The 27,564-nt window shown below is 44.7% G+C and overlaps 1 protein-coding gene across 20 annotated transcripts in view; it reads left to right on the top strand.

Moving 5' to 3' along the window:
• The window catches only part of KMT2C (lysine methyltransferase 2C), a 237,278-nt gene that overhangs the window by 202,481 nt on the left and 7,233 nt on the right, over nt 1-27,564 (top strand). For 9 of the 20 annotated variants that reach the window (XM_064487184.1, XM_064487185.1, XM_031455747.2 and 6 more), the window contains 17 exons: nt 1,870-1,948; nt 3,519-3,582; nt 5,394-5,626; nt 8,558-10,270; nt 14,369-14,581; nt 15,269-15,433; nt 16,839-16,980; nt 17,123-17,270; nt 18,732-18,910; nt 18,998-19,134; nt 19,964-20,213; nt 21,205-21,344; nt 21,766-21,873; nt 23,225-24,344; nt 25,248-25,384; nt 26,284-26,426; nt 26,690-26,858. In XM_064487184.1, the coding sequence (XP_064343254.1) occupies nt 1,870-1,948; nt 3,519-3,582; nt 5,394-5,626; nt 8,558-10,270; nt 14,369-14,581; nt 15,269-15,433; nt 16,839-16,980; nt 17,123-17,270; nt 18,732-18,910; nt 18,998-19,134; nt 19,964-20,213; nt 21,205-21,344; nt 21,766-21,873; nt 23,225-24,344; nt 25,248-25,384; nt 26,284-26,426; nt 26,690-26,858 (5,140 nt within the window). Of the gene's footprint in view, nt 1-1,869; nt 1,949-3,518; nt 3,583-5,393; nt 5,627-8,557; nt 10,271-14,368; nt 14,582-15,268; nt 15,434-16,838; nt 16,981-17,122; nt 17,271-18,731; nt 18,911-18,997; nt 19,135-19,963; nt 20,214-21,204; nt 21,345-21,765; nt 21,874-23,224; nt 24,345-25,247; nt 25,385-26,283; nt 26,427-26,689; nt 26,859-27,564 lie in introns of those variants that run through there. The other 11 variants (XM_031455741.2, XM_031455753.2, XM_031455748.2 and 8 more) reach the window with 9 other exon arrangements.

Genomic DNA, 27,564 nt, shown 5'->3' on the forward strand with positions numbered 1-27,564 from the left:
TTTCACAATTAGTAGAAAAAGAGAAAGTTATGCATTAAAGAAGACTGTTAAGAGTTGTTTGACAATCTGAATTTCTGAAATTAGAGTATTTACACCCCCAAGTGATAATAAATAACTGCAGGAAGCGTTTCTTAAGTTTTGCTCATGGACCATCATCAGAATTACATGGTCGTTTTTTTAAGGATGCAGATTCACTTACGAGCCACAGTCCTGCTAAATCAGAACATGTGGAGATGGTGCTTGCATGTCTGTAGTTGTAGTGAGCACTGTGGAGGATTCTTGTGTATGCTGCTGTTTGAGAACTTCTGAGTGGACATGGAGTCTCAGTTTAGCCTAATTGTCTTGTTGAATGTGGATGATTATGGAATTGAATATAAAATCTACGTGAATTTAAGATAAACATAATCCTTCAGATAAATTGGGAATCCTTAAGGGTACTTTGTAGATGTTTCGAAATGGTTACGAAGCATTGTTGAGATCAAAGAAGGTATTCTAATGATCCTCATTATTACACAGCTTCTGATAATGCTGCCTCTCCGTCACAGAGGTTCTTAACTTTTTAATGTCATGAACCTTTTTGACATTCTAGTGAAGTCTTTGAATTCCACCTCAGAATATGTCAATGCAAAGCTAAAAACAGTATTACAAAAGAAATCAACTGTATTTGAAATAGTTGTTTAAATGTACAAGTTATGGTATGTGTGCTTTTTTAATGCATTAATAAATTTAGCAGTAGGTCTAATTACCATAATTTCAAAGCAGTAATGAATCTAAATGATCTATTGCATATGTGCAGCAACTTTTGATATGAAAGTAAGATGAATTCTATCGGCAACAAGTCACGGTACTGCCTGTAGTGCTGCAGCTTGCTGCCTATCGTCAAAGTGCAGGAAGTGCTCAGTTTAACTCTTCACTTACTTTAAAATATAGACCTCAGAGTCAAGCCCTGTTCTTTCAGCATTATGGCTCTGTCAGTTGTATTGTTTTCTGTCCAACTGCGCACTTTGAAGAAGCAGAGGAGAGTCCTTTCTTAAAGTGTGATGAGTTGACTGAGGGTGATAGACAGTGATTGGGATCTGGATTATTCCAGACCAGAGCGGTGGTGGGGGCAACAGACAAATCAAAAACCTGAGTAAAGAAATTAAGAAGCATATCTTCTAAATTCTAATAGTACCTAGATATTAAGGCACAACATTTGATACATGATTTGGAAAATATGTCCTGTTATGTTGAAGCGCTTCATTTCGTAACTCTAGAAGTAATATTTCTGTGAAGTTTTTAATTAGTATAAGTAACATTTGCCAAGTATTTTTAACCATATAGATTTTCTTGGTCAGTGACCAGCTTTTGATTTACTTTAACAGTTTAGGCATTGGAATGTACAAAAATGTATAAAATGTCTTGAGATGCATCTTCTGTTTTAGAATACAAAAATGAAGCTACCAATTGTTTTTAAAAGATTGGAACAAATCATTTTCTTAGAATTAATGTAATAAAGCTATGTCTTCACTATTTTTTTTAATCTAAAAGACTTGAATTAATTTTATTTTAATGTATAACAAGGCATATAACAGAGTAAAACATCTAGCGTAGCCACGTTGGTTTCTCATCACAGCCTCGCTAGTCACTGTAGGGAAGTTACTTAGTGTCTCTGAACCTTGCTTTTCATCATAAGTGAATGAGGGTAGGAAAAACCCACACTTCGCAGAGTTGTGTTGTGCGCTTGGTGGACAGAGAAGAGGGCTTCGTAACTGTTTTTGACAAGGAAGACGTTGCCGTTACTCTTTGTGGAAGAAAAAATAATTCAGTACTTAAAAACTGTTAGTTTCAAATGCTTATCATTTGACACCAAGTACTTCCTTTCCACAGGTTTCCCTTCATGGGCCCTTCGGTGACGGGAGCACAAACTGGCGAAGGCCACAGTCTCCTGCCACAGGCCGTTACTCAGGTATTGCTGCTTGGAACTCGTCACTGTAGAATGCGAGCTTCCCTGTGCTTCTCACCAAACCTACTCTTGATAGTGAGGCCGTGCCTAGAAAATAGTACAAATCCTAGAGCCCTGCCAGGAAGTATTATCGTGGAAATAAGTATCAGTGGAAATAAAGACACATTATTGTTTTTTAAGGGAAAGGCAAGTTAAGGCTACGGGCAGTTTCTGAAAAGGGTTTATGTATTTAAGGGGAGAAGATCACTTGGAGGGAAACCAGATGCTCAGAGTGTTTGTGTTTGCTTTTGTTTACGTCTCACTCTGCAAAGACATTTTCACGTCCTACGTTGTAGAATTTATTCAATACATCTAAATGTAAAACTGCTACAAATTATAGAAAATAATGAAATGCTTATAAAAGCATTTTATTTTGATATAGTTAGTCATGTTCTTCTGTGTACTCCTTGGAATAATTTAGTTTTTGGAATATTTATCATTTGTAATAAGCAGCTTTAAGTAGAAATATTTAAATGTTTTGTGTTGAGAAATGTCCAGGAAAGTAGAATTGCTCATTTCATACTGTGTTTTCCTCTGTGCTACCTACTGTATGTCTTTTTGGCATTTCCTTTTTTGCCCTGCCAGTTGTGCTTTAGATTTTTTACACTGATAATTAGTCTTTTCATTATTAAAAGAAGAGGGAGTCACCATTTGACACACAGTGGAGAAAGCATAGGCTTCGTAGCTGAGTTTAAAAAATAAAATCTGAGTTCCACTATGAGTTTATTGTGCAACATTGGGCAAGTTTTTTAACCTCTGTTTTTTGATCTGTCAAATGTTACACCACCTGCTTTACAATATTATAAGGTTTACATGTAGTATATTCTGGATGCTGGTATCATTTGTAATTGCTACCTTGTATACAGCTCATGTCTACCAGAACTTGTAGCAACTCAGTAAATGTTTTTTCAAAGTTATTTTTATTTATCAGATTGTTGCCAGGGAATTGTGAGATTATCACGAGTATTTATTTGGTCTCCCTGGAAGAAATAAGACATTTAATGAGAAAATAAGACTAACATTTTAAACTAGTGTATATTTGTTTTATTATTTGTACATGTTAGAGACATTGGTTCTTGTTTATAAATAAGTAACTATGTTGTGGAGTGTAAACCTAGAACCTATGTTTTGTCTTAGTTGCAGAAGAAACTAGGTATATCATCAAAAAGTGGGGTTTTATGTAGATCTTTAGCTAAATACTAACACTGTTTGATTTGCCTTACTATTACATTTCTGATGAATAACCCTTTACTTTAGAAATAATTGCTTTTCAACTGAATCTGGAAAAAGTAACAGTTGAGAGATAGTTTTAAATTTCTAGAAATCAGGTTGTCACGAGTAAATTATTCTACTTTTTATGAAAGTTGAAGGCTTTTAAGATGCCATAAGACATGAAAGGTTTTTTTCCTTCTATTTCTTTTTTTCTTTCTTTCTTTCCTTTTTTTTTTTTTTTTTGTTTTCATTTTTTAAAAGTTTTTTTTCCCCTTTAACTGAAATGTGGAATAAACCTATTTGTAAATTTTACTTATTTTAGGATGGCAGTATAACACATCAGATTTCTAGGCCTAATCCTCCAAATTTTGGTCCAGGCTTCGTCAGTAAGTATAAATCTAATCAGTTCCATGTTCTCTGGGGATTGCTTGTTTGCACTGTATTTGTGTTCTTCTAAAAACATGGAGTTAGTTTAGGTGTGTTAGTTAAGTCAAAGTGCCCTCGTTTTCTATTAAACATCACTGCCCTATTAGGCATCTTTCCCTCAAGGCATGCATTTTCTTTGCTTTTTTTCTCTGTGCATGAATAATTACCATAAGAGATAAATATTTTAACACAGAAAAATCATCTTCCCCGCTCTCTTCAGTATTGCTGCTGTTTTTGTATCTAGAGTGGGCACTTTACCATCTGTAGAACTGAACCACTTCTTCTCTAATGACTGTCTGCCTGAGTGACAAGGACACTAAATGGGGACAACAAAGGGAATTATGCTGGAGCTGAGCCGGGTTAGCAGCATGGTGTGAAGGTCAGGGATGCCGGATGCCACTGAATCCTTCCTAGTTGCCTTCAGGGGTCCCAGGTGGTTCAGGATAGCATTTAAAGTTCTCCCCAGACTGAACCTTTCTGAAATCTTCAGACTGTTTAGCTAACTTTTTTTTCACCATTATTTTTCATTTTGCTCACCTCTGCTCTCCTGGTTCCAGAAACCAGAAAGGCTTTCCTTGCGGTAGGTCTCATTCTACCAGAAGCAGAACTTCTGAAATCTTGTGAAAAAGCCTGTTCTTGAAAAATGCCCTTCAAATTTAGTAGACTAGATTCCAAGTTCATCCATGTACTGGAACTTCTGGGTTTAAGAACAAACCCAAAGTCTGACCTTTTGAAATTACCCCTGTGTTAATTACAACGATTTGAATACGTATTTGCATTAAAAACAAGTAAACTGCTAAAACCAACTGGCTTTTTCTGGCGTTATTGTGCCCATGGCTTTGGTTGGACTCTTACTGTATGACAATATTCTGTTATCATTGATGTAATTTTTCAGCTAATGTCCTTCTTGGAATTGTATTTATTCATATATTTGTCTTATAGTGAGTCAAAAGGTATATTCTGAATTTCACAACCATAAGATGACTTTTTTTTTTTTTTTGAACTTGGCATCAGTGAAGTAAAGTGCCCTTAAAGAATAAAGAAGGAATATTGGTACCAAGATGAAGAGATATAACTATTTGGGGAGATATTAATGACAGTCAACACAAGTAGAAAAGATTTTACTTGGTTAATTATTTCCTACCTTTGCTTATTTATAGAATTATAAATTACAGAATTCATGAAAATCACCAGTGGTTTTAACGTACAGATTTCCTTTATAAAACAGACTTCATATTGGGCCTCTCTAAAGCATCCTAGATTCCCTGTCTCTTAGTTTAGGACATTTTCACCAGTTAAAAATAGGGAAACCCTTATAAACTTAGGAAAGTTAGCATGGGAAGTGATGCCTAATCCATGCTCAGGACATTGATAGGGTATGTCTCACTTCGTCTCTTCAAAGTCTGTAAGGTTGAGTTAATCAGATACTGTAGCTCAGTACACAGTTTGGCGTGTGGGTTAGGGAGTTTGGTGGTTTAGCTGATAAGTATCCCATTAGATACGTGTTCTACTTTTCAAAGATTGGGTTCATAGTATTTTTAAGTATGAAGTTAACCTGTGTCCTAAGAACATGCATTCTTTGGTTTTCTTAAATATTTTTCTAAAATTTTCTACCTTATAATTACATTGTGGTCTAATATTTAGTATTATGTTTTCAAAATATCTATTAAAAGGTCATGATGAAACTGTTTCCATACAAAGTGGATTTGTATAACTTTTATATTGGACTCTTAGAAAATTAACACAGATGAATTTTTAATTTTTCCCTCAGATGATTCACAACGTAAGCAGTATGAAGAATGGCTTCAGGAGACCCAGCAGCTTCTTCAGATGCAGCAGAAATACCTTGAAGAGCAAATTGGTGCACACAGAAAGTCCAAGAAGGCCCTTTCAGCTAAGCAACGTACTGCCAAGAAAGCTGGGCGTGAATTTCCAGAAGAGGATGCAGAGCAGCTCAAGCATGTTACTGAACAGCAAAGCATGGTTCAGAAACAGCTAGAACAGGTAATAACTAGGTTTGCAAAATAAGAAGCAATTGTTCATGAGTAGAGTGTTTTGGCCTGTCATTCATTAATGGCACAGGCTGTTGATTCGTGTTAAGTGGCTGTCAAAAGTGACAGCTCTGAGCCCTCTTGCTGAGTGAAGCAGTAACAGCCCCAGGTCTTGCCCCAGAGTCACTGTCACACAGCACACACTTTTTACGAAGTGCTGCTAATGGGATTGATTCTCGTGACCCTGACTTAGAACTATTTTCATACTCCGGTGTGAAACCCTGGTATAGCTAGTCTTGCTGGGGAAATTCAGTTACTTTCCCTGCCCTGGGAAACTGCGGTGCAGAGTCTTGAGCTTTGCTGAGGACGGCTTGTGGGGGTCCTCGGTTTTCCAGTTGGACTTGACCTCTGCTTTGCCGTGTTCTTTGGTTCCCTGGTTTCTAATGGAATTTCAGGTAGAGCATTTGAATCACTCTGGTGGGATTTTTTTCATGGTATGTTTTTACTAGTATTTCTTATCAGTATTTTGATCTCAAAATACATTGGTATACCTTATGTAAAGGACTCGTTCCTGAAAAATGAGACCATTTTGCTATTATCTTCCATTATAAACCAGATGGTTTTCAAAATGCTCATACTGAAATAAAAACTATACTTAAAAAGAAGTAAAATTTAAATTTTTATTTAAAATAAAACAGTAATAGTGTTCAAAATGCATCACGTGGCCGCTCCTAGGTATTTACTCAAGTGAATTAAGAAGTTAGGTTCCCACAGAAACCTGCACACAGTTGTTTTATCATGGTCACCAAAAACTGGAAACACCTCAGCTATCCTTCAGCAGTGAATGGTTTGACAAAGTGTGGAACATCCACACGATGAAATAGTACATAGCAATGAAAACAAACTGCTGTTACACACCATGGCTTGGAGGGATCTCAAGAGCATTATACCAAATGTAAGCAGCTAATCTTGAAAGGTTATCTATTGATTCCATTTATAGAACATTCCTGAAATGACAAAATTTTAGAGGTGGGCATGGTTTAGTGGCTGTCTTAGGGATGGGGAGGACGGTTGGACTACAAAGGGGTAGCACACGAAGGAGTCTGTAGAACCCCTGATTGTGACTGTGGTGATGGCCACAACAAGCTCTACGGGTGTTAAAGTTCACAGACTACACCGGAAACGGACAATTTTGCTTTTAATTGTCAGTGTAAATTTCAATCCAGATGTTAATAGTAGAAAGGGAAGAGTTCAGAGTAGATTGACTCGATGGAAATCAGAGTGCTTTCTTTGTAATGAACACATTTATGCCCTGTATTACCTAAGATTCTCTGCCACCTTCTGAACAAGTCAGTTTTATCACCATTTTACATGTGAAGAATCTGCAGAGTCATCGTAGAGGTCGGTGACGTGTTCCTCATAGCTGATGTACTGGATTAGGGATTTGAACTCAGATGTTTTTATCTCCAAACTGTAGTTACTACAATAATGTACCAGCAGTAAGGTGACTGCAGTATAATTCCCATCGTTTAAAACCAAGACTATTCTGTAATGAGAGATTTCTCTTTAAATTTACTCTCTGGGACCATGTTTATTGCAAGTAAATATGCTTTTAAAGATTCCTTTATAAATTATTTTTAGTCCTTTTATTGCCTTCTGGTATATTTCTGTAAATTTTTTATGATGACAGTGTTGTTTTTGCATGTCCATGGATCAGGTCCTATTTAGAAGCTAATACTGTACTTGGGAAACAAGACACATCATCTGTTACTGTATAGTTGCCAGCAGTCCAGTGTAACCTCCTTAAGTAAGCAATTGATGATAACATTTTTAAGAGAACTTTCAGATGTCATGGGAAAGGTGTGGGCTACCACCTTCTGTATCCCAGGTAGTGTTCTAGATGCTTCATGTATACTCATTCTCCTTCGGCAGTCCGGTGGGAGTTCCTCAGCTCTAGCTAGTAAACCAGTCAGGAGAGAGAAGAAAATGTGAGTAGGAGTTATACAGCTGCTGGAAAACAGGCCAAAACCACTATATGCAGAGAGCATGCTAGTCTACCCGGGTAACTGCAGAAAACACACTGGAAACCTGTTGGAGCAGGGCCCAGTGTGCTAGCTCAGCGTGCAAAGACTGAGTGATCTTGGAGGGTACGCGCACCACCTCGCACCCTTTCTCCCACGTCCCCAAGTGGGGTGACACGCTCTCAGGCCACGAGTTGTGTGTTTATTGAGATTGGTCTGTAATGTCTGCACACTGAGGCACAAAGGCTTTGGAATGAATTAACAGACACAAGTCAGGCGTTAACATTGGGAACTATTTAAAACACTGTCTCAGAGCTTTCACATATTTCACAAGCTGTAATTTGAGTATGTTACCTCTAAAATTCGAGGAGTTTGGCCCATCTAGTCTTTTTAACCTGGAGGGGAAGGTGTGGTATATGCGCTAATAACTCATCTTTTTTTAACATGTACAATTTTGTATATTTAAAAAATGAAATCTTCACACGTTTAAATGGTTAAAGTCTGAGTTAAATCTTACCGCTAATCCAGCCTCATATATTGACGTAACTTGTAAGGCATCACAATTAGCTGATTCCGGTGTAGCCTTTGTTTATTGTTTTCTCTTATTTTTCATATGTAGTTGAAATAGTTTATGACGTTCAGAGTAAGATTTTCTTAGTATGTATTTCAGAAGAATGTTTTTCAGATTTGTTTTTGGTATTAAAACATCTTTACGTATAAATTTAGAAAAATCCTATTGAAAAGATTGACAGTCTTTGTGATAAGTTCGCTTTTTGGTGTGTGATTTTTGCTGTTGCCCAGGCATTTTTGCCTCTACAAGCTTTTAACTGCCTTCTATGTGACCTCCACCGTAATCGTCACCAGTGTTTCAGTTTGATGCCTATAGTGACATAAATGATTGAGATTTAGTTTCATTACTCCAGATTCGTAAACAGCAGAAGGAGCATGCCGAGTTGATTGAAGATTATCGGATCAAGCAGCAGCAGCAGCAGCAGCAGCAGTGTGCAATGGCCCCGCCAACTGTAATGCCAGGAGTCCAGCCCCAGCCACCCCTGGTCCCAGGTGCCCCCCCGCCCACCTTGAGCCAGCCCGGCTTCCCCATGGTGCCTGCGCAGCTGCAGCACCAGCAGCATGCAGCCGTCATCGGCCACAGCAGCCCGGCCAGAATGCCCAGCTTGCCTGGGTGGCAGCCCGCCAGTGCCCCTTCTCACCTTCCCCTCAATCCTCCCAGGGTCCAGCCTCCCGTTGCCCAGTTACCAATAAAAACTTGCACCCCAGCCCCAGGGGCAGTGTCGAATGCAAATCCACAGAGTGGACCACCACCACGGGTGGAGTTTGATGACAATAATCCCTTTAGTGAAAGCTTCCAAGAACGAGAACGAAAGGAGCGCCTACGAGAGCAGCAGGAGAGACAGCGCATCCAGCTCATGCAGGAGGTGGACAGACAGAGGGCTCTGCAGCAGAGGATGGAAGTGGAGCAGCACGGCGTGATGGGCTCGGAGCTGGGCGGTAGGACCTCCGTGTCCCAGGTTCCCTTCTACAGCTCTGACCTGCCTTGTGATTTCATGCAGCCCCCAAGGCCCCTTCAGCAGTCGCCACAACACCAACAGCAAATGGGGCAGGTTTTACAGCCCCAGACTATGCAGCAAGGATCCATTAATTCACCCCCCACCCAGAGTTTCATGCAAACCAACGAACGAAGGCAGATAGGACCTCCCCCGTTTGTTCCTGACACACCGTCAGTTCCTGGTGGAAGCCCAAATTTCCATTCTGTTAAGCAGGTGCATGGAGGTCTTCCTGGGGCTGGCTTCCAGCCGTCCCCAGTGAGGCCTCCTTTTACACCTGCTTTACCTGCAGCACCTCCAGTGGCTAACAGCAGTCTCCCGTGTGGCCAGGACCCTGCTGTAACCCATGGGCAAAGTTATCCAGGATCAGCCCAGTCTCTCATTCAGTTATATTCTGATATAATCCCAGAAGAAAAGGGGAAAAAGAAAAGAACAAGAAAGAAGAAGAAAGATGATGACACAGAATCTACCAAGGCACCTTCAACTCCGCATTCGGATATAACTGCTCCACCGACCCCGAGTGCCTCCGAAACTACCTCCACCCCTACGGTGAACACGCCCGGCGAGCTTCCCCAGCTCGCAGAGCCTGAGGCGGTGGAGCCAGGCGGCCCGTCGGCTCCCGACCCGGCCACCGGCCAGCTGTGTCCAGAACTGGAGAGCAAACTGCCCACTAGTGACTTCTCACAAGGAACCCCAAGCCAGCAGACCTATGCAAATTCAGAGGTGGATAAGCTCTCCATCGAAACCCCTGCCACGGTGGAAGAGGTAAAACTGGAGACGGCTGAGCCAGAGCAGCGCCCAGGCCAAGATGGGCCTGAGCTGGAGGAGCGCACGGAGGATCAGGCCAAGGAAAAGGCTGCGGCTGGCCCTGCCTCCGCCGGGCAGAGTCCTTCCCGTCCTGCTGGGGCTCCTGCTTCCAAAGGAGATTCGGGCAATGAACTTCTGAAGCACCTGCTGAAAAACAAAAAGGCTTCTTCCCTTTTAAATCAAAAACCAGAAGGTGGTTTTTGTTCAGAAGAGGACTGTACAAAGGACAACAAACTAGTAGAGCGGCAGAACCCAGCCGAAGTGGTAAGTGTGGCTCAGGGAAACTACAGCTTACTTTTTTCCCTTTCGTTTTAAATTATGGTTACAGCAGATTAGTGCCAGCCGCGGTGTGGACTGTTGTACACTGTTTTACAGCCTTTTCACTCTGGAGTGAAAAGAACATGGATCCCAAGTTTTGACTTACACTAATGAATTACATCAAGTAATCATTTGTTTACTGTATTTTTCAAGAATCAGGGCTGTGTAGGGTAATGCATTTCACACGTAGCAAGTCCCTGTCCGTCGGCTGCTGCCGCACTGAGCTGATCTAACGAAGTGTCGACGCGTCCTTAACTGCAGGTAGCATGCAGCCTCCAGGAACCTCTCTGAAGTACAGAGCACAGTCCACGCCCCCTGTAGGTACCCCAGGGACTCAGGAGTGTTGGGCATCCGTTCTGTTGCAGCCTGTTAACACTTCCTGTTGCACAAACACAGTCTTCTATGTAGATGCTCTTGTATCTTTGTAGTTTTCCATGTATCCATATTCTGCCCTTATTTAGTTGTAAGGCATTGGGTTTGCTTTGTTGTGTGAAGAACTTTCTTGTAAATATACCTTTATTAGATTCCATCTCCCTCATTTCAGTGAACTTCCTTGAGATAGTTCCCAAACTGGGTTTTCTCAGGTTTTAGGAATCGGTCCACTTGTCTCATCTTTCAGAGGCTGCAGTGCCATTATTAGAATGTTCCTAAAGCTTTCCCTACAGTGCTTCTCAAATTGGATTTTAAGTTTCTCATTTTTTAGTTGAGTGGGGTGGAGTGGTATGTGCAGCCATTCGGAGTTGCAGTTCTAAGATTGTTAATGAAGCCGTTCATTTGCAGCTGTTGGCTTACTCTTCGTTTTCTCTTACTTGTCTGTCTGACCATCCAGTAGGGGTGGAGCGCTGACCCCATTGTTTCATGTTATTTTTCTAAATTTCGGTGGTGATACTTTTTCAGTCACATTTGCTATCAGCGAATAGGCTCAGTCTCCAGCCGCTTAGTCCACTGCATCTTATGCCGAAGGAACACCAAGCTGCTTGCTGTCCATGAGTGTCTTTCTGATTTCACCCCTTCCCTGGGCAGCCGTGACGCTGCCGTTTCTGCCTGCTCTGCGCTCCCTTCTGTTTTCACATCTGGCCACTATCTTTTTATCTTTCAGAACTCAGTTCTGGAATCGTCTTCTCCAGATACCTTTCTCAGCTCAGCCAATCTGAAATAGGTGCTGATGCCCGTGTGCTCACATGGCAGTTGCTGTAGTGCCACTTAGCGTAAACAGCTCCTTGAAGGGCACAGACTGCACGCTGAGTGCCTTTCTGTCCTCCGTACCTCGTGGAGTACTTAGCACATCATTGGTATTCAGTGGGCTGTGTTGAAGTCAAGTCCTAACACTGGTGATTGTATATAAGAAACATAAATACTGGGTGTCGCGATGGAAAGAGAGATGGGCTCGTTTGTGTACGTGTAAGTGGACTGACCGCTGGGGAGGCTGCACAGTGGGGGGCCCTTCATCACCAGGGGTGATGCCTTCGTACCGCATTCCAGGGGTTACACCATGCTGAGCACTCGCCCTAAGTGCCATTTAATCATATGGCAGGCATGGCTACTCCTCCCGTTTTCCCAGTGACAAAAGTCATTTACTTCCTAGTCCCACTGAAGGCAGGCTTGTTGGGGCAGTAGTCGGAGAGGCGCGGTTCTCCCTCCATGCTGAGGAGGTCTGTTTTCTCACACGGACGCTGGGGCTGGAAGAGCACCCCCCCCCCCCGGTTGCGTGTGGCCTGGCGCCTTGGAGAGGGTGCACCCCTCAGCCTGCGTTAAGTCTGAGTTTTCATCTCTTCCCAGCCTGCGGCCTGGGCGGGGCACGTCGGCCTTTCTGTCCCGGGGTTTCCTCATCCACAGAATGGGGTTGCTGGCGCTCCCTGTCACTGGGTTGCCACTGCCACAGGGCCAAGAGGACTCCGAGCGCACCTTGTGCTTGTGCTGTGCTGTTCATCCGAGGCGGTGCGTGCCTGGGACCTGCCAGCGCATACCTAGGGGTCTGGCAGGAGGGATGTACATTCTGACACGTGCAAAGCTGTGACCACATGAGTAGCTTATGAACAACTGTGTCTTTGCTAATAGAGAAAAGTGAGAGAAAGAAAACAGCCTCAATCCACAACAGCGCTCACTGATTCAGTTACTGTTCCTGTATATCTGTATGTGAGTGATATACAGATTTTTTTGCAGCCATTAAAATTTATGCTGTGCATGAATGTTTAATGTCATGGAGAACAAACCACATGTCAAGTTTAAAAAGCAGCCACTGAAATAAAAGGATACTAAGTGTGATTCATTGTGTTTTTAACAAAATATGTGTAGGCATAGATAAAAGATGGTAAACAGATACATTAAAATGTGAAGTATTTCTATCTCAGGTAAACTTCTGGATGATTTTTGGTCTTCTGTGTTCTGTAATTTAAAGTATTCTTTGAACTGTAGTAATACCTGCTTTTCAGGGTTGCTGTGAGGTAGGAGAAGCCGGCTAAGCACTTAGACAGTGCCTGACCCTGCAAACCCGACAAGCAGTGCATCGTGCTTCAGTCGTGAGCCAGTGAGGAAGGCTTGGGCCCTTCCTACTCACAGTGCAGTCCTTGGGGGTCAGCAACGTCGACTTCCCTGGGGGCTTTTTAGGAAAAGTGGAATCTTGTGTCCCTGGCGCGGTCATCCCAGTCAGAGTGTCTTTTAACAAGATCCCGGATGATCCCCGTAAATACAGACCAGGAGAGCATGGCCCTGGGCCTGGGCTTCGCAGGGCTTGGATGTATCACAGTCACCTAGACGGCTTGTTCACACGTAGGGCGCCAGGTCTCACTCCCACCGCGCACTCAGGAGGTCTGAGGTGGGCCCAGTCCAAGGTGGTGCTCGTTCTGCTGCTCTGGGGACCACCCTTTGAGAACCATCACGAGCTAGCCCCAGGATGGGTCCCTGCTTCCACATCCCCTCTTTTTTGTATGAGCTAAGAATGGTTTTTACATGTTTAAGTGGCTGAAGAAAATCTGAAGCAGAGTAGTAGTTTACAACATGTGAAAATTATATGAAATTCAAGGTTCAGTGTCCATGAATTTAAGAAGGTTTTGGGAACGTAGCCAAGCTCACGAGTTTCTGCTGTCTGTGGCTGGTCTTGCAGTCCCAGGGCAGAGAGCTGAGAGCACAGCAGATGCCGTGTGGTCTGCAAAGCCTGAAACGCTTACTCTTTGACCTTTTACAGAAAAGTTCTGCCACCCGTGCTCTAAGTTATGCCATGTAAATGGAAACTGTAATCTGCAAACCCTCAGAGGTTCAGTGCAGACTGCAGTAAAATACGTTCAGCAGCTATTAGGTGTCTGTAGCAAAGGATGGCTTTCAAGTTTAGAAATAATGGCCCCTAAAAATAGTCCCATATTTTTAGGTATTGATGGCACTGCCCTTAAAATCCTCTTTAAGGACTGGTTTATTCTTAGCCGTAAATACAAAAGTACAGGTTTATTTGCTATCATGTAGGTCCTCTTTCATTGACTTCCAAGTGTGTGGTGATTACTCAGTCCTGTGTGGTCGTGAACTAAGCTGAATGACTAGTGCTGCTTGTTTTTACTGATCTCTGAGCCCGGCTGCCTCTCGCAGCTGAGATGTGCAGGCTGCGAGGCTTTTCTGGAGCCTGTCAGTGGTTTCCTCACGCCTTGTATTTTACCCGTTCCTAAGGGGAACCCAGATAGTGCACTAAAACCACCGTGCAGAGGCCGTGGTGGCTAAGAGCCTCCAGTGAGCAGGATGGGGAACTCCACTCTTTGGCACCAGTGGTGTGGGCAGCCCGGAGGAGTAATGCTCCCTCTGAAGGGAAAACAGCCACACTTAATGAGTTCTGCTCTTTCCTGAAGCTCTGCGGCTTGCTGGTTTCCATACTTGATAATCATGTTTGGAAAAGGGGGTGCTGTTTTCAGAAAACACTTAGACCATTTGATGCCACCATCTCCTCCTTAACTTTTGGTACCCAAGTTAGGGATACTTGGCTTAGGATGGGACTGAATTAGCGTGAACTGAAAATCAAACGTGAATAGTTCACTTATTTCTTAACCTTTCCAATTACATTAGCAAACTTTGGGGGCTCAAATGCAAGGTGGTTTTGGATGTGGCAACAACCAGTTGCCAAAAACAGATGGAGGAAGTGAAACCAAGAAACAGCGAAGCAAACGGACTCAGAGGACTGGGGAGAAGACAGCACCTCGCTCAAAGAAAAGGAAAAAGGAAGAGGAGGAAAAACAAGCTTTGTACTCTACCGCCGACACCTTTACCCACCTGAAACAGGTGAGTCCTGCGGAGCAGCCCCTTTAAAAATTCAAGGAAATGAGACATCAAGTGCTTTTTTAACCCTGTTAAACCGAAACTTTCTCTTTGTTGTGATCATTTCCTAAAGTAGAGAGTTACAGGGATAAATATATCGCAACAAGGAACCTAGTAGATTTCCTACCTGCCAGATTTATCCTATTGGCACCCCCAAAATTACAGTAAAATAGATGGAGCGGTTGGTGATGGTCGAGATTTACTGACGTTCAAAAGGAGCAGCCTCAGCACCAAGGCAGATTCTGTCCGCGTTACTGGTGACTAGACGCAGCCGTCGGTCTCTCCCTGTAGTAAACTCTGTTCTTACCCTTGTAGTTGATACAGAAGGTGGGAGACAGTGCTGAGAGTGCCACTGGGGGCACCCAGCCTCAATTCAGCCCTGCTTCTTGCTGAGCGAAGATAAGGAAGCTGTTATTCTTGTTAGATGCCTGGCAGCATCCCTTTTAAGACAGATGAGAATAAGGCTCATTTTTAAGTATATCTCAAGGATTCTGTAGTCTCTCTCCCTTATTCCTGCATTTTGATACTTGAAATTTTTGAGTCTTATTTTCCTCAAGCCTTATTTGACTAAGTTGCTTCGGGTCTTAGAAAAGTTGAGAAACACTTGTTTTGTTTATCGTGTACATTACTCTTAAATGTGTTTTTCAATAGCAGCTCTCTCTGCTCCCTCTAATGGAACCAGTCATTGGAGTGAACTTTGCCCACTTTCTTCCTTACGGCAGTGGCCAGTTTAATAGTGGGAATCGACTTCTAGGAACTTTTGGCAGTGCTACCCTTGAAGGGGTTTCGGATTACTATTCTCAGTTGATCTACAAGGTATGTCTCTTTGCCAAGGTGTCACCTTGCTTCCTCTTTGGATACCATGTCAGAATTGGTAGAGCTTGTCTTGTTTTTCCATCTGGTTTACATCTGATCTTCCAAGTTCCATTTAAACTTTAGTTCAACTAAAAGGTTAAAATTTTACCAGGTAAAGTGTTTCTGGTATGAACATTTGAAATTTTTGTCTAGGTAAGAGTACAAGTTGTGAAAAACATCCATTATGTATTTCTGTGGTAGGGGAAATATTTATTTTCCTGTAATCTTTATTAACTTTTAAAATGAACTGAAATTCAAAGTAAACAAAAAAATATGGTAGGAATTTATCCTGAAAAATAAAAAGAAAAATTAAAACCGTATTTTACCTAATAATTTAGGTCCTAATTGCAACTAGCTGCAATATAACATAATTATGAATTCTTAGACTGCTAAAAACAACCGAGCTAAACCTAGTTTATCTTTCGGTATTGGTTTTAACAAAGGTTTATGCTAGGCTCACTGGGCGCTCTTTACTTCACATCTGACTTATGTAAAGTGGTCTTTTTTGCAAAAATATTTGCTAGTATCGTCAGTTTTCCTGAGGGCTTCTCTTTTTTAATATTAAAGTCATTCTCTTGTGATGCTCCTTTTATTGTCATTATTGGCTTTTCTCTTCAGTTAGAGCCTCTCCTTACTCTTGTAAATGCCTTCTCTTCTGATGCAAGCTGTTCTCCACACAACTTCATCATCTTCATGAAATCCTAGATCTTTGCAAGATTTGTAATTTGACCTTGCACTCAATCAGCACGGTAGTATAGGTAGAGTCCAGCAATTCCTGAGAGACTCATCAGTCAATAAATAACAAATTGATGACAAGTGTCAAGCAGGGACAGATGTTTGGGGGGAAACTACATCTGTCAGTGACTCACTCAACTTTGTATGATTGCTACTCCTTTTGCTGCTTTTTGAGATTTTGGACAATCTGGATTCTAATATCTAGGATGTGAGTTGCAATTACTGGGTTAGGACCTTAAATTCTTAAGTTTTTTACAGAACGGGGGCATATCTTAATGAGAAGTTAATAAAGGAGGTTTTGAGAACTTTTCACAATTTATTGGTTGAATTTTAAAGCTATCCTTCACTGGCACAATGTAAGTTTACTTCTAATGTCAAAGATGAGCACTCAGGCTGGGCATAGTGAGCAGGTGGATGACACGTCCACAAAGCCATGCGCAGTTGTTCCACCAAAGGCCTCCTGGCCTGCGTGTTTACTTTTCTTGGTGTGCCTTTGAGAAATGAAGACACATCTGGTTACGTTTCTGTAGTGTTGCCTCCCTGTGCTAAAAATTCACAGAACTAAGTTTTAGCAAGGTCCTGGCATATTTGCTCAGTAGCATATAATGTAAAATCTTTTGGTCTCCTGCAGCAGAATAATTTAAGTAATCCTCCAACACCCCCTGCCTCTCTTCCTCCTACACCACCTCCTCTGGCCTGTCAGAAGATGGCAAACGGCTTTGCAACAACTGAAGAGCTTGCTGGGAAAGCTGGCGTACTGGTGAGCCATGAAGGTATGACGCCCAGCCCACATTTCTACCTTGGAGGGGCACGCCCTTGGCGGCCGTGCAGGTGAAACGGCAGTCAGGTTGTACAGTTGTACCCACTTGTCCATCTTGACTAAGTATATCTGCTTCTATGTTTTTGCTTTTCCAGTTACCAGAAGTCTAGGACCTAAACCATTTCAGCTACCTTTCAGACCGCAAGACGACTTGTTAGCCAGAGCTATTGCTCAGGGCCCCAAGACAGTGGATGTTCCCGCCTCCCTCCCAACACCACCGCATAATAACCAGGAAGAGTTAAGGTACAAGTGCCTTCTTCTCTGATGTTTTTAGTTACTTCATTTATTAAAAAATTTGTATGTGTATGTATATAGGACAATGTCTCTAGAAGTAGCATGTTAAAAACACTTAAAAGACTTAAAAGGGAAAATCTGGTGAATAGTTTTCGTCAGAACTTAAAGTTCATAAAAAAATACTCACTATTAAATATTTGTGCATTTTAAAAATCTTACATGGTATAGGAAGTTCAACAAATAATAATGGAATAGACATAAAGGCAGTGGGACTCCATGCAAAATATTTCAAAGACTCGTGTCCTTTATAACCTGTTAATGTGATTTTATTGGGTTTATTGATGTTTGCAGATGTCAGAATAGAAGAGCAGCGGTCACAGGTATCAGAGAATGCTCTCATGGGAAGGAATTCAAGGACACTCCTGTCCAGAGTTTTGTGACTTCTTTGTATCAGTTCTTTAGCCCCAAGGTTCTGACTGGGAGAATCCACTTCCTTTAGCAGATAATCATGACCCAGTGAGTTAAACCCAGGAGAGGTTCTTAGGCACTTCATCAAATTACTCTTTCCCCCTTGGAAAATCTGGTGATGAAAACCCTCTATGTGATGACAGGTCATTTAGATTAAACCCCATACTTTATTGATAAAACTGTGTATCAGAGAGAAGTGACTTGTCCAGAGTTAGAATCCAGATCTTTTGTTCCCCTGGAACTCACTGCTAGATTTGTGCCAAATCTGTGACTGGGTGGCAGCTGTGGGAAGCAGCCTCCTACGTGTACGAGCTTGGTGCCCACTCCGGGTCTCACAGGGGCTCTCTGGGAGCCTTTCTAGGGTCTCCTAATAATGCTGCTTCCCAGCGTCCTTCCACATGCCCGCGTCCCTGCTGGGGGAGGCCTAGTGAGACACCAGGTTGCCCTTCAGCGTCCAGCCTGATGCCACACTTGCCCTCCATCCCCAGTTGCCTTGGTCACCTTTAGCTTCTTGGACTAGACCAGTCGCTTCTTTTTATCACCTCACTTTATCAGTTAAGAAAAATAAAGGCCTTTGAAGTCACAATGACCAGGTTTTACCCATTCCGCTCCCGTGAGTACGAGCAGCTATGGAAGAGCCCTGTGCATGAGGCTGGGGGCGGGGGGTGCTGCTCGGCCCTTTTTCAGCCCCAGGATGTTCCCTAGTCTCAGGGATCTGCTGTCTGCAGAGGTGTGAGTATTCACTTTCTCTGTGCCCTGCTGTAATCTGAACATCTTTGGCAAGTCTTTAAACTTGGATGCTAAAGCTTTAGTCAGCAGGAAACATATCATTTAAATTACTTTAAACATATTTCCTTTTTGTTTTTTCACCCCAGAGAGATTTCCTGGTTGGCCCTGCCCCGAATCATGGGTTCTCATGTTGTTGTTGTCGGAAGGTCACACACGGAGCCAGGCTGGGGCAGGTTGGCTCCAGCTCATGTCCTGTGTCTGTTCTCCTCCCAGGATACAGGAGCACGCCGCTGATCGCGATACTCCAGACAGTTTTGTGCCCTCGTCCTCTCCCGAAAGTGTGGTTGGGATGGAAGTGAGCAGGTACCCAGACTTGTCGCTGGTCAAAGAGGAGCCTCCAGAGCCAGTGCCGTCCCCTGTCATCCCCATCCTCCCCAGCAGTGCCGGGAAAGGTGGGCACCAGTCCTCCGTACTGCGGGCCCACGTGCTCCTGTTGGTGTTTTGAAAAGCCACTAACAATCAATCCTTCCTCTTTCAAGGTTTGGACTCCAGAAGGAATGACATAAAAACTGAGCCAGGCACTTTATTTTTCACATCACCTTTCGGTTCATCCCCAAACGGTCCCAGGTCGGGCCTGATCTCTGTGGCAATCACTCTGCATCCTACAGCTGCTGAGGTAAAGATGAGAGGGTTATTTAATGTCGTAGACTCCGCTAGGTTTTTAAAGCTGTGTCAGGAGGCTCACACGTGTCTGCACGTGACTCGTGCACAGCAGGGTCATTGCGGATAGAAGAGTAAAGTTAGGGAGAGTTCGCACGGTCACTTCAGGCTTCCACGTGGTCTGGGTGTTAGAAATGAGTGTTAAATCGATCTCAGCCTAAGTCAAGGCAAAAGGGGCAGAACGAAGGTAGAGGTCTTGCTTGTTTATTAGAGGAGGTACACAGTGGGGAGCTCTTTAGAGAGAAGCCTTTTGATAACTTTCACACGTAGAAAATCAGGCAGTGAAGAACTTTGTCAACAGTGGAAGTTTTCCAGAAGCAGTGGAAGTCTTGTTCAGGTGGCAGCTGCTTGTATGAGACCAAACTCATAGTCCCACGATGGGACATTTTGGCAACAGAACTTAGCGGTAGTGGGTTCTCGTGGACCGTTTCAGACCTCTTCCCAGAGCTGTAGGTCCGCTTGCCAGTAGCTTTCGACCAGCTGTAAAAACTGACAAGGTTTAGCTCATTCCTTGTATTAACGACGCCTAAAATAGTTTAATGCTCTCTCAAGTATTTAATATTCATTGAAATCCCTTTATGAGGATTTCTGTTTATGAAAGCTTTATTTAGATATTGGCCCATTAAAACCTTTTTTTTTCCTTGAGACCCTTAAGTCTAAATCAGCATTGTTGGATTTGCTTACCACCTGTACATCAGCGAATAACACTTACCTAATAGGAGTTTTTCTTCAGTGCTTCTCTGTGCCTTCTGGGTGGGTCATGCAGCGTTTGCACTTTGTTTTAGAACATCAGCAGTGTTGTGGCTGCCTTTTCCGACCTCCTTCACGTGCGAGTCCCTAACAGCTACGAGGTTAGTAATGCACCAGATGTTCCAGCCGTGGGTTTGGTCAGTAGCCACAGAGTAAACCCAGGTTTGGAGTATCGACAGCGTTTATTTCTTCGTGGGCCTCCACCAGGACCTGCAAACCCGCCCAGATTAGCAAGCTCCTACCACCTGAAGCAGCCTAACGTGCCGTTCCCTCCAGCGAGCAATGGTGAGCGGGTTTACGTTAGTGAACCTCACGTTCGTTCTTGAATCAGAAGTTCAGCTGATTCTCTTTAAAATCCCACTTTAATTGTAAACAAGTAACAGGTAGCATGTTGGTGCATCATCCTGGTGAACTGACCTTCTAATAAGCTCTGCTGTGCGGTGACTTAGCCTTAGTGCTTGGGGACTGTGCCGTGTCCCCTCTGACGTGCTCACCCACAGGCCGCCTTGTCCTCCTGCCTCCGCCGCTCGTCCTGTCCCACCTCCTGCTTCGCGCGTGCGCAGCGGGCCAGAAGCTTTACCCACACCCCTGCTTCCTCTTTCCTTCTCCACCGGCCCCTGGGGCAGTGGGGTCTGGGCTCACCCTCACCGCCGTCTCTCCTCTCCCCACTTCCCGCACTGCGAGGGCTTGTGTCGGAGCTCGAATCCCTAGCCTCTGGCCGCTTCTGTCTCCCTCACTTTCCCTGCTTCTCCCTTTGTGCCTCCGCGGCCCCCACAGACGGTGGGCTCTGAGGGTCCCTTGTGCTTTCTCATGAGTCCTTAGTTATATTTTTTATCTCAGCCCCAGGACTTTCCTCATCCCCCTTTGACTTTCCAGATCATACCCGTTTAAGACTCTTATACACGGACCTCTTCACCTTTCACAGGACATTTCCATCTCGTCTTCACCCTCAAGCGGAAGTGTCCTCTCTCCCCCAGCTCACTTTGCGCTTAGACTGGACAGAACTCAGCGGTTTCCTTCCACGCTCCCCACGTCCCAGCAGGCTGCCCCAGCTGTGCGAGAATAGGTTCCTTGATTTGCACCCCAGTGTCATGCACATAATAGATGCCCCATAACCACTGCTTAGAAGATCAGATTCTTATTAATTGGTAAAAGATAACACATGGTAACATGAAGGAACCGTGTTACGAGAAGTTGATACAGTACAGCTTTGTGCCATGTGCCACCTCCTTGTTATTGGTCAGTTTTAGTCGCTAACGAAGTCTTTCGTCTGCAGGTCTTTCTGCATATAAGGATTCCAGTCGTGGTATCACGGAGAGCGCGGCTCTCAGACCGCAGTGGTGCTGTCACTGCAAAGTGGTCATTCTGGGAAGCGGGGTGCGGAAGTCGGTCAGAGACCTGGCCTTCGTGAACAAGGTACCCGCTACATCTTCTCTGTCCCTCCCCACCCCAACCCGCGGTGTCCCTGGCAGGGCTCCTCCTTCAGGGGGAGGCCGTTTACGTAGCCCCGCCTGTCGCCTGCTCTGGCGGTAGCATCAGCATGTGTATATATGATGTGCTTGAGCGTGAAATCAGATCGCTGCAGCAGCCTGTTAGACGGGACATTATGAGAACCACATGTTTTTAAATAGTGTGAAATACGGATCGTGTGGTTTTGTAAATGTATTTTCTCTGTGGCTAAATTATTATCTGCTACATATTGGCTTGTGGTTACCTTTCTACTTTTAAGGTAGCTACTTTCACTTTCAACATAACATAAAAACCACATATGTATAGATCTTGTTTTTATTAAGTTTTGACTTACTGAGCTCCCCACGTATTTCTCTCTGCTTCTCAGGATTCCCGAGAAAGCTCCAGTCGAGTGGAGAAGGATATTGTCTTCTGTAGTAATAACTGCTTTATTCTCTATTCGTCAACTGCACAAGCAAAAAACTCAGAAAGCAAGGTAAAGTTAGGCAGTCTCGGTTAATCAGTCTGTGTCGGTGAATAAAATGGGTGTGCCTACCAGATTCTCAGAGCTCTCCAGGGATTCTAAGCAGCTGCTGCTCAGGCTGAGAACGTGCTCGGTCCAGGTTGTCACTGCAGATTGAATACGTCCCGTTTACTTGACAGGCGTGGGCAGATTGAATTTTATCTTAAAATCTCAGAATTGAATAAAAACACTAATAGTAAAGTCTGTAATTTTACTTATTAACTACAAATAGCTTAATTACAACTATAAAACATTGTTTTTTGATCTTATCCCAATGGAAAAAGCCTGCTCACAAGCACAGCTTAAGTCTGTTCATGTATTTTGGGAAGAAAATCCTCGTCCTACCATATGGTAGAAGGGTCTGCCTGATTTTGTGGAGTTTAAGTGTGACCAAGTGTGTAGTTGGTAAGGACGACACGTTTTTAATCCTCCTCATTGAAGGAAGTTGTTTCCCATGGTGTAATTCTCAGTCATTCCTTCCTTCAGGTCATTACTTTTTCTTGGAAGAATGTTCTGAAGACTTATTTTTTTAGCAGGCAGTAGTGCCCAGTGTGATAAAATTCAGGGTATATACCAAATAAGTTTAGACTTTAAATTAAAATAAATCAGTCTATATGAGAGGAGGGTTGTTTTTTCCCCAGATAATTTAGGTGTGTGGTGCCCGCCTGCTTCTGGATTTATGGGAGGGGGTCTGTCTAGAGCCATGGGAGAGGGAGTGGTGGGAAGGGAGCCTGTGGGTTTGCCGCTCATTCGCTTGTGACACTTGGTACCTCAACGGAAACTGAGGCAGATTCTCTCTCAGCACCTCTGCCCACCGCTGGGTGGGAGCCCGCAGCCTCTGAGAAAAGTTAAACGTGACTCATCTGCCGGGGGCTTCTCCCCTGTGTCACATTCATGCCAATTTATTAAGCCTGAGATTAACAAACAGGAATTTCAGAGAGTGGGATGAGCTCTTAGAAGATTATGACCCAAAGTTCTTATTTGGTTTAACAAGAAACACTGTTCCCTTGTGTGAATTAAATTAGTTCCTCTGACAGCTTTGATTTTTCCAGCTTGATTATGATTAGAAAGAGGAGCATCCACGAAAGTTTAAGAGCAGAATATTCTCCAGAGCTGTGGCTTTGCAGAGAAGGATCCACCCACAGACCTTTCATCAGTCCTGCCTGTCCGTGCGGGAACCTGTGGACATTCAGTACTGACCTCCACTGTGCACAGATCCTCACCGCGCCCCGTTAGACCCCAATTCCCTGGCTTTCTTGCTTTAACAAGAATTGCTTTTAGGGCTTTTGAATTACTCTTTCTCACATTTCTTTTTATTGTGCAGGAATCCATTCCTTCGTTGCCACAGTCACCTGTGAAAGAGACGCCTTCCAAAGCGTTTCATCAGTACAGTAACAACACCTCCACCTTAGACGTGCATTGTCTCCCGCGGCTCCAGGATCGAGCTTCGCCCCCTGCATCACCTCCCATCACTTTCCCTCCTGCTTTTGAAGCAGCCAAAGTAGAGGCAAAGCCAGATGAGCTTAAGGTAACAGTGAAGTTAAAGCCTCGGCTCAGGGCTGTGCACGGCGGGTTCGACGACTGCAGGCCCGTCACAAAGAAGTGGAGGGGGATGAAGTGGAAGCGGTGGAGCATCCACATCGTGGTCCCCAAGGGGGCGTTCAAGCCCCCCTGTGAGGATGAAATCGATGAATTTCTGAAAAAACTGGGCACGTCTCTGAAACCCGACCCTGTGCCCAAAGACTATCGGAAGTGTTGCTTCTGTCACGAGGAGGGTGATGGCCTGACGGACGGACCAGCCAGGCTGCTCAACTTGGACTTGGACCTGTGGGTGCACTTGAACTGCGCCCTTTGGTCCACGGAGGTCTACGAGACCCAGGCCGGGGCCTTAATAAACGTGGAGCTGGCCCTGAGGAGAGGCCTGCAGATGAAATGTGTCTTCTGTCATAAGACGGGTGCCACCAGCGGATGCCACCGATTTCGCTGTACCAACATTTATCACTTCACTTGCGCCATTAAAGCACAATGCATGTTTTTTAAAGACAAAACCATGCTTTGTCCCATGCACAAACCAAAGGGAATTCACGAGCAGGAACTGAGTTACTTCGCCGTCTTCAGGAGGGTCTACGTCCAGCGCGACGAGGTCCGGCAGATCGCCAGTATCGTGCAGCGCGGGGAGCGTGACCACACCTTCCGCGTGGGCAGCCTCATCTTCCACGCCATCGGCCAGCTGCTCCCACAGCAGATGCAGGCATTCCATTCCCCCAAAGCGCTCTTCCCCGTGGGCTACGAGGCCAGCCGGCTATACTGGAGCACGCGCTACGCCAACCGCCGCTGCCGCTACCTGTGCTCCATCGAGGAGAAGGACGGGCGTCCGGTGTTTGTCATCCGCATCGTGGAGCAGGGCCACGAAGACCTGGTCCTGAGTGACAGCTCCCCGAAAGGTGAGGCCCACCCTCCCCACGCTCTGCAGAGCTGCTTACTCCGGGGTCGGGCTGAGGAACGTTTCACCTGTTTCCATGGTTTTCTCATTTGTTCAGGTTTTATAACAGCCAGTGTGGAGTTTTCATTCACGAGTGCAAAGCTTCTTTATCTGGTCATACCTTGTCTTTTTGTACTGTTCTCCAGACACTTGCTAGACTCACTCTAAATCAGAGTAGAGCTGATAAATAGGAGAATGATTGTAGGTCAAGGTTGCCTGTCACTTACGTTGAGGACACTCTTTACGTCACCTAGAAATGGAACCGTATTTAAAGCATATTGTGTGTAGTCTTCTCTCAGGAGGAGCAAATATTAAAGTTTAGAGCCACTTACTTTTGACCTCAGGGGTGAGCCTAGGTTGTCATTTCTGTTGATGTAGAAAGTGCTGTGAAACTGCTTTTTCAAAGTGTAGCAGATTTTTTTAAGTATGAAAATGCTCTGAAGATAATTCCAGTGGAAAAATCAATTTCACACTTTACCTCTGAGAGGAGAGGACATGTCTGTAGGTGTCATTTACTTCATTGGACCAATCATCCAAAAATCTAATGTGCTGTTTGGCCAGCATGAAAGTTAACCTGCTTGCATGAACTTTAGTCATACTGAACTTTCTTTTCCCCTTTTGCTGTTTAATTTCCTTAATGTAACATATTCTTTTCCCCCAACCTTCCTAAAGTCTGTAAAACTGCTGCCATCTGATAAGCAGGTAATAGCAGGCCTTTTAGGTCACTGCCCACGGGCTCTACCCGGTGAGTCTTTGTCAACAGTCTCCGTTTTGCTCTTGTTTTTATACTGCATCCTCTCTTCCTCTCTGTTTAGCTAAGAGCAGATTTTTCATAAAGAAAAAAAATTTTTTGTCCATATCATAGGTGTTTGGGATAAAATTTTGGAGCCTGTGGCATGTGTGAGGAAAAAATCTGAAATGCTCCAGCTTTTCCCAGCCTACTTAAGAGGAGAAGACCTGTTCGGCTTGACGGTGTCTGCGGTGGCACGGATTGCCGAGTCCGTGAGTGCCGGGGCGCGGGGTGACCTGGGAGTCGCTCAGGGCCTTTCCCAACGGGGCCGCTGCCACCACCTTGGCTCATTCTGTCAGATTCACAGCACTTGGAGGTGGTGGCTTTGCCGGGAGATTAACTCCTATCTCTCTCAAAGAACAGGAGGCCTTCATGAGTCACTGGGAGGGAGACTTGCATAAATGTTGGTGTGTTAATGTCTGCTCAGTGAGGGAGGTCACAGATGTGGGTTCTCTGGTGCTAGGGGGTGAGGGTCCTCACGTCCTGCACTGCAGGTCAGTGCGCCCAGTCCTGACACCGGGACATTCACAGCCACTTTCCTGCCCTCATCCTATGGTTGGTCACCAGAGGGCAGTTGGATTTCGGGAGCGTTCAATCCTCTCTGAGACCTCTTTGTGAGGTTTTGAAATCACACACGTTTGCCAGCGAGTCTACGCACAGTACTTTGGGGAAATCTCATGAACGTAAGGCATTGCTTTCAAGAAAAAAGCCATTGGTGGGTTTTCTCTGGAGAAGCAGAGGACAGCCCTGAAGCCATGGAGTCCTGTACCCAGCTGCTTCCTTTGGAAGAGCCCTGCCTCAGTAATCGGTACCTGTCATGTCTCTAGAGAGATATGTTCACAAGAGATATATTCTAGAAAAGACTGTATGTACCATGCGAGTTAACCCTACGTTCCCGCCTGTACCCCTGGGACACGGAGAGATGGGCCATCATGTCACGGGCCTGTCTGTGTGCGGGCTGGCGGTGGTAACATAAGATAAAGAGAGTGTTTTGAAAATGTTGACAAGTTATTTCCGTAGGATTCCAGTTGGGCCATCTTTGGGCCAGCTCAGGGTTGCCTGTGGTCTTGATCAGATGAGTTAACTTTTCGTTTATTTTGCTTCTTTCCAGCTCCCCGGGGTGGAGGCATGTGAGAACTACAGCTTCCGCTACGGCCGGAACCCTCTCATGGAGCTGCCTCTTGCCGTCAACCCCACAGGTTGTGCCCGTTCTGAACCTAAAATGAGTGCCCATGTCAAGAGGTTTGTGTTAAGGTATTTTGTTTTAACTTCACATAGTACAGCCCAGGGTTTCTAGGCATATTAGTGGTTTCTGTGCTTGTCTGCTGCTTACAAACCCTGCTGTCTCTGGCTGTGTCTGCCGACCACACCCGAGCACCTGCCGTGTGGCTCCGCTAGGTGGCTTTCTGTGTATGTTCCTGTCAGAAAGAATTTGAATCAACCTGGCTTTGGGCCTTATTCAGAGAGATCTTCAGTTTTCCTTTTATTTCTTCCTGTTGGCGTGCCACCGTCTGCAGGCCTCACACCCTGAACAGCACCAGCACCTCCAAGTCGTTTCAGAGCACAGTCACCGGGGAGCTCAGTGCCCCGTACAGCAAGCAGTTTGTCCACTCCAAGTCATCCCAGTACCGGAAGATGAAGGCCGAGTGGAAGTCCAACGTGTACCTAGCCCGGTCTCGGATTCAGGTGGGAAGACGCTGGGTGTCCGGGAAGAGGAGGGCAGGACACTGAGGCGGTCGGGAGGTGCTGGCATCCAGCACGTGGGAAACGGGGAGAGTCATACTTTGGAAATTCTGTCCGATTGCATTCAGCGCGTGGTCTCGGGGCTTGGCGCTTTCCTTCCCTGAGTGGAAGGAACCCACATCTTCCCACCTGGGTGAGGGCAGGTAGCACCGCATTCCCCACACACGGGGTTTGTGGCGAGGTCACCAGAGCTGTATTTCTAGGCACTTGTGAAGTGAAAAATACAAATGAAAATATTTTCCAGAGGTCCCCAGTTTTGGAAGTTGTCTTTCGGCAGCCTCCTTCTCATGAAAATTGTGTCTTTTCTGTTGGTTAGACTGTGGAGCGCCTTGTAGATACAGCCATGTGCGGGCCGGGCGTTCAGATCCACTCCTGCAGTCCGTGGCTCCTGAGCTGCAGATCTGAACCAAACGGCTCTTCAGCTTCTCCCTCCCGGGTTCCAGGACGGGTTTACAGTTCTCACTTTGCCACACTCCTTCAGTCTCCCAGCCTGATCATCCTCCAGCACCTGGTTTTACTGAGTGAGGTCACATCTGCTGGCTGTCGGTGTCAGCCTCGCTACGCCCAGACCTAGAGCATCAGGTTTTGTTGCCGTTTTCCTCTGAGAAGCTCCCTCAAACCCGCTCTCAGCCCCGCTGCCCGGTTTTAA

The sequence above is a fragment of the Camelus dromedarius genome, chromosome 7, assembly GCF_036321535.1.
Source record: "Camelus dromedarius isolate mCamDro1 chromosome 7, mCamDro1.pat, whole genome shotgun sequence".
In the NCBI taxonomy this organism is placed as follows: domain Eukaryota; kingdom Metazoa; phylum Chordata; class Mammalia; order Artiodactyla; family Camelidae; genus Camelus; species Camelus dromedarius.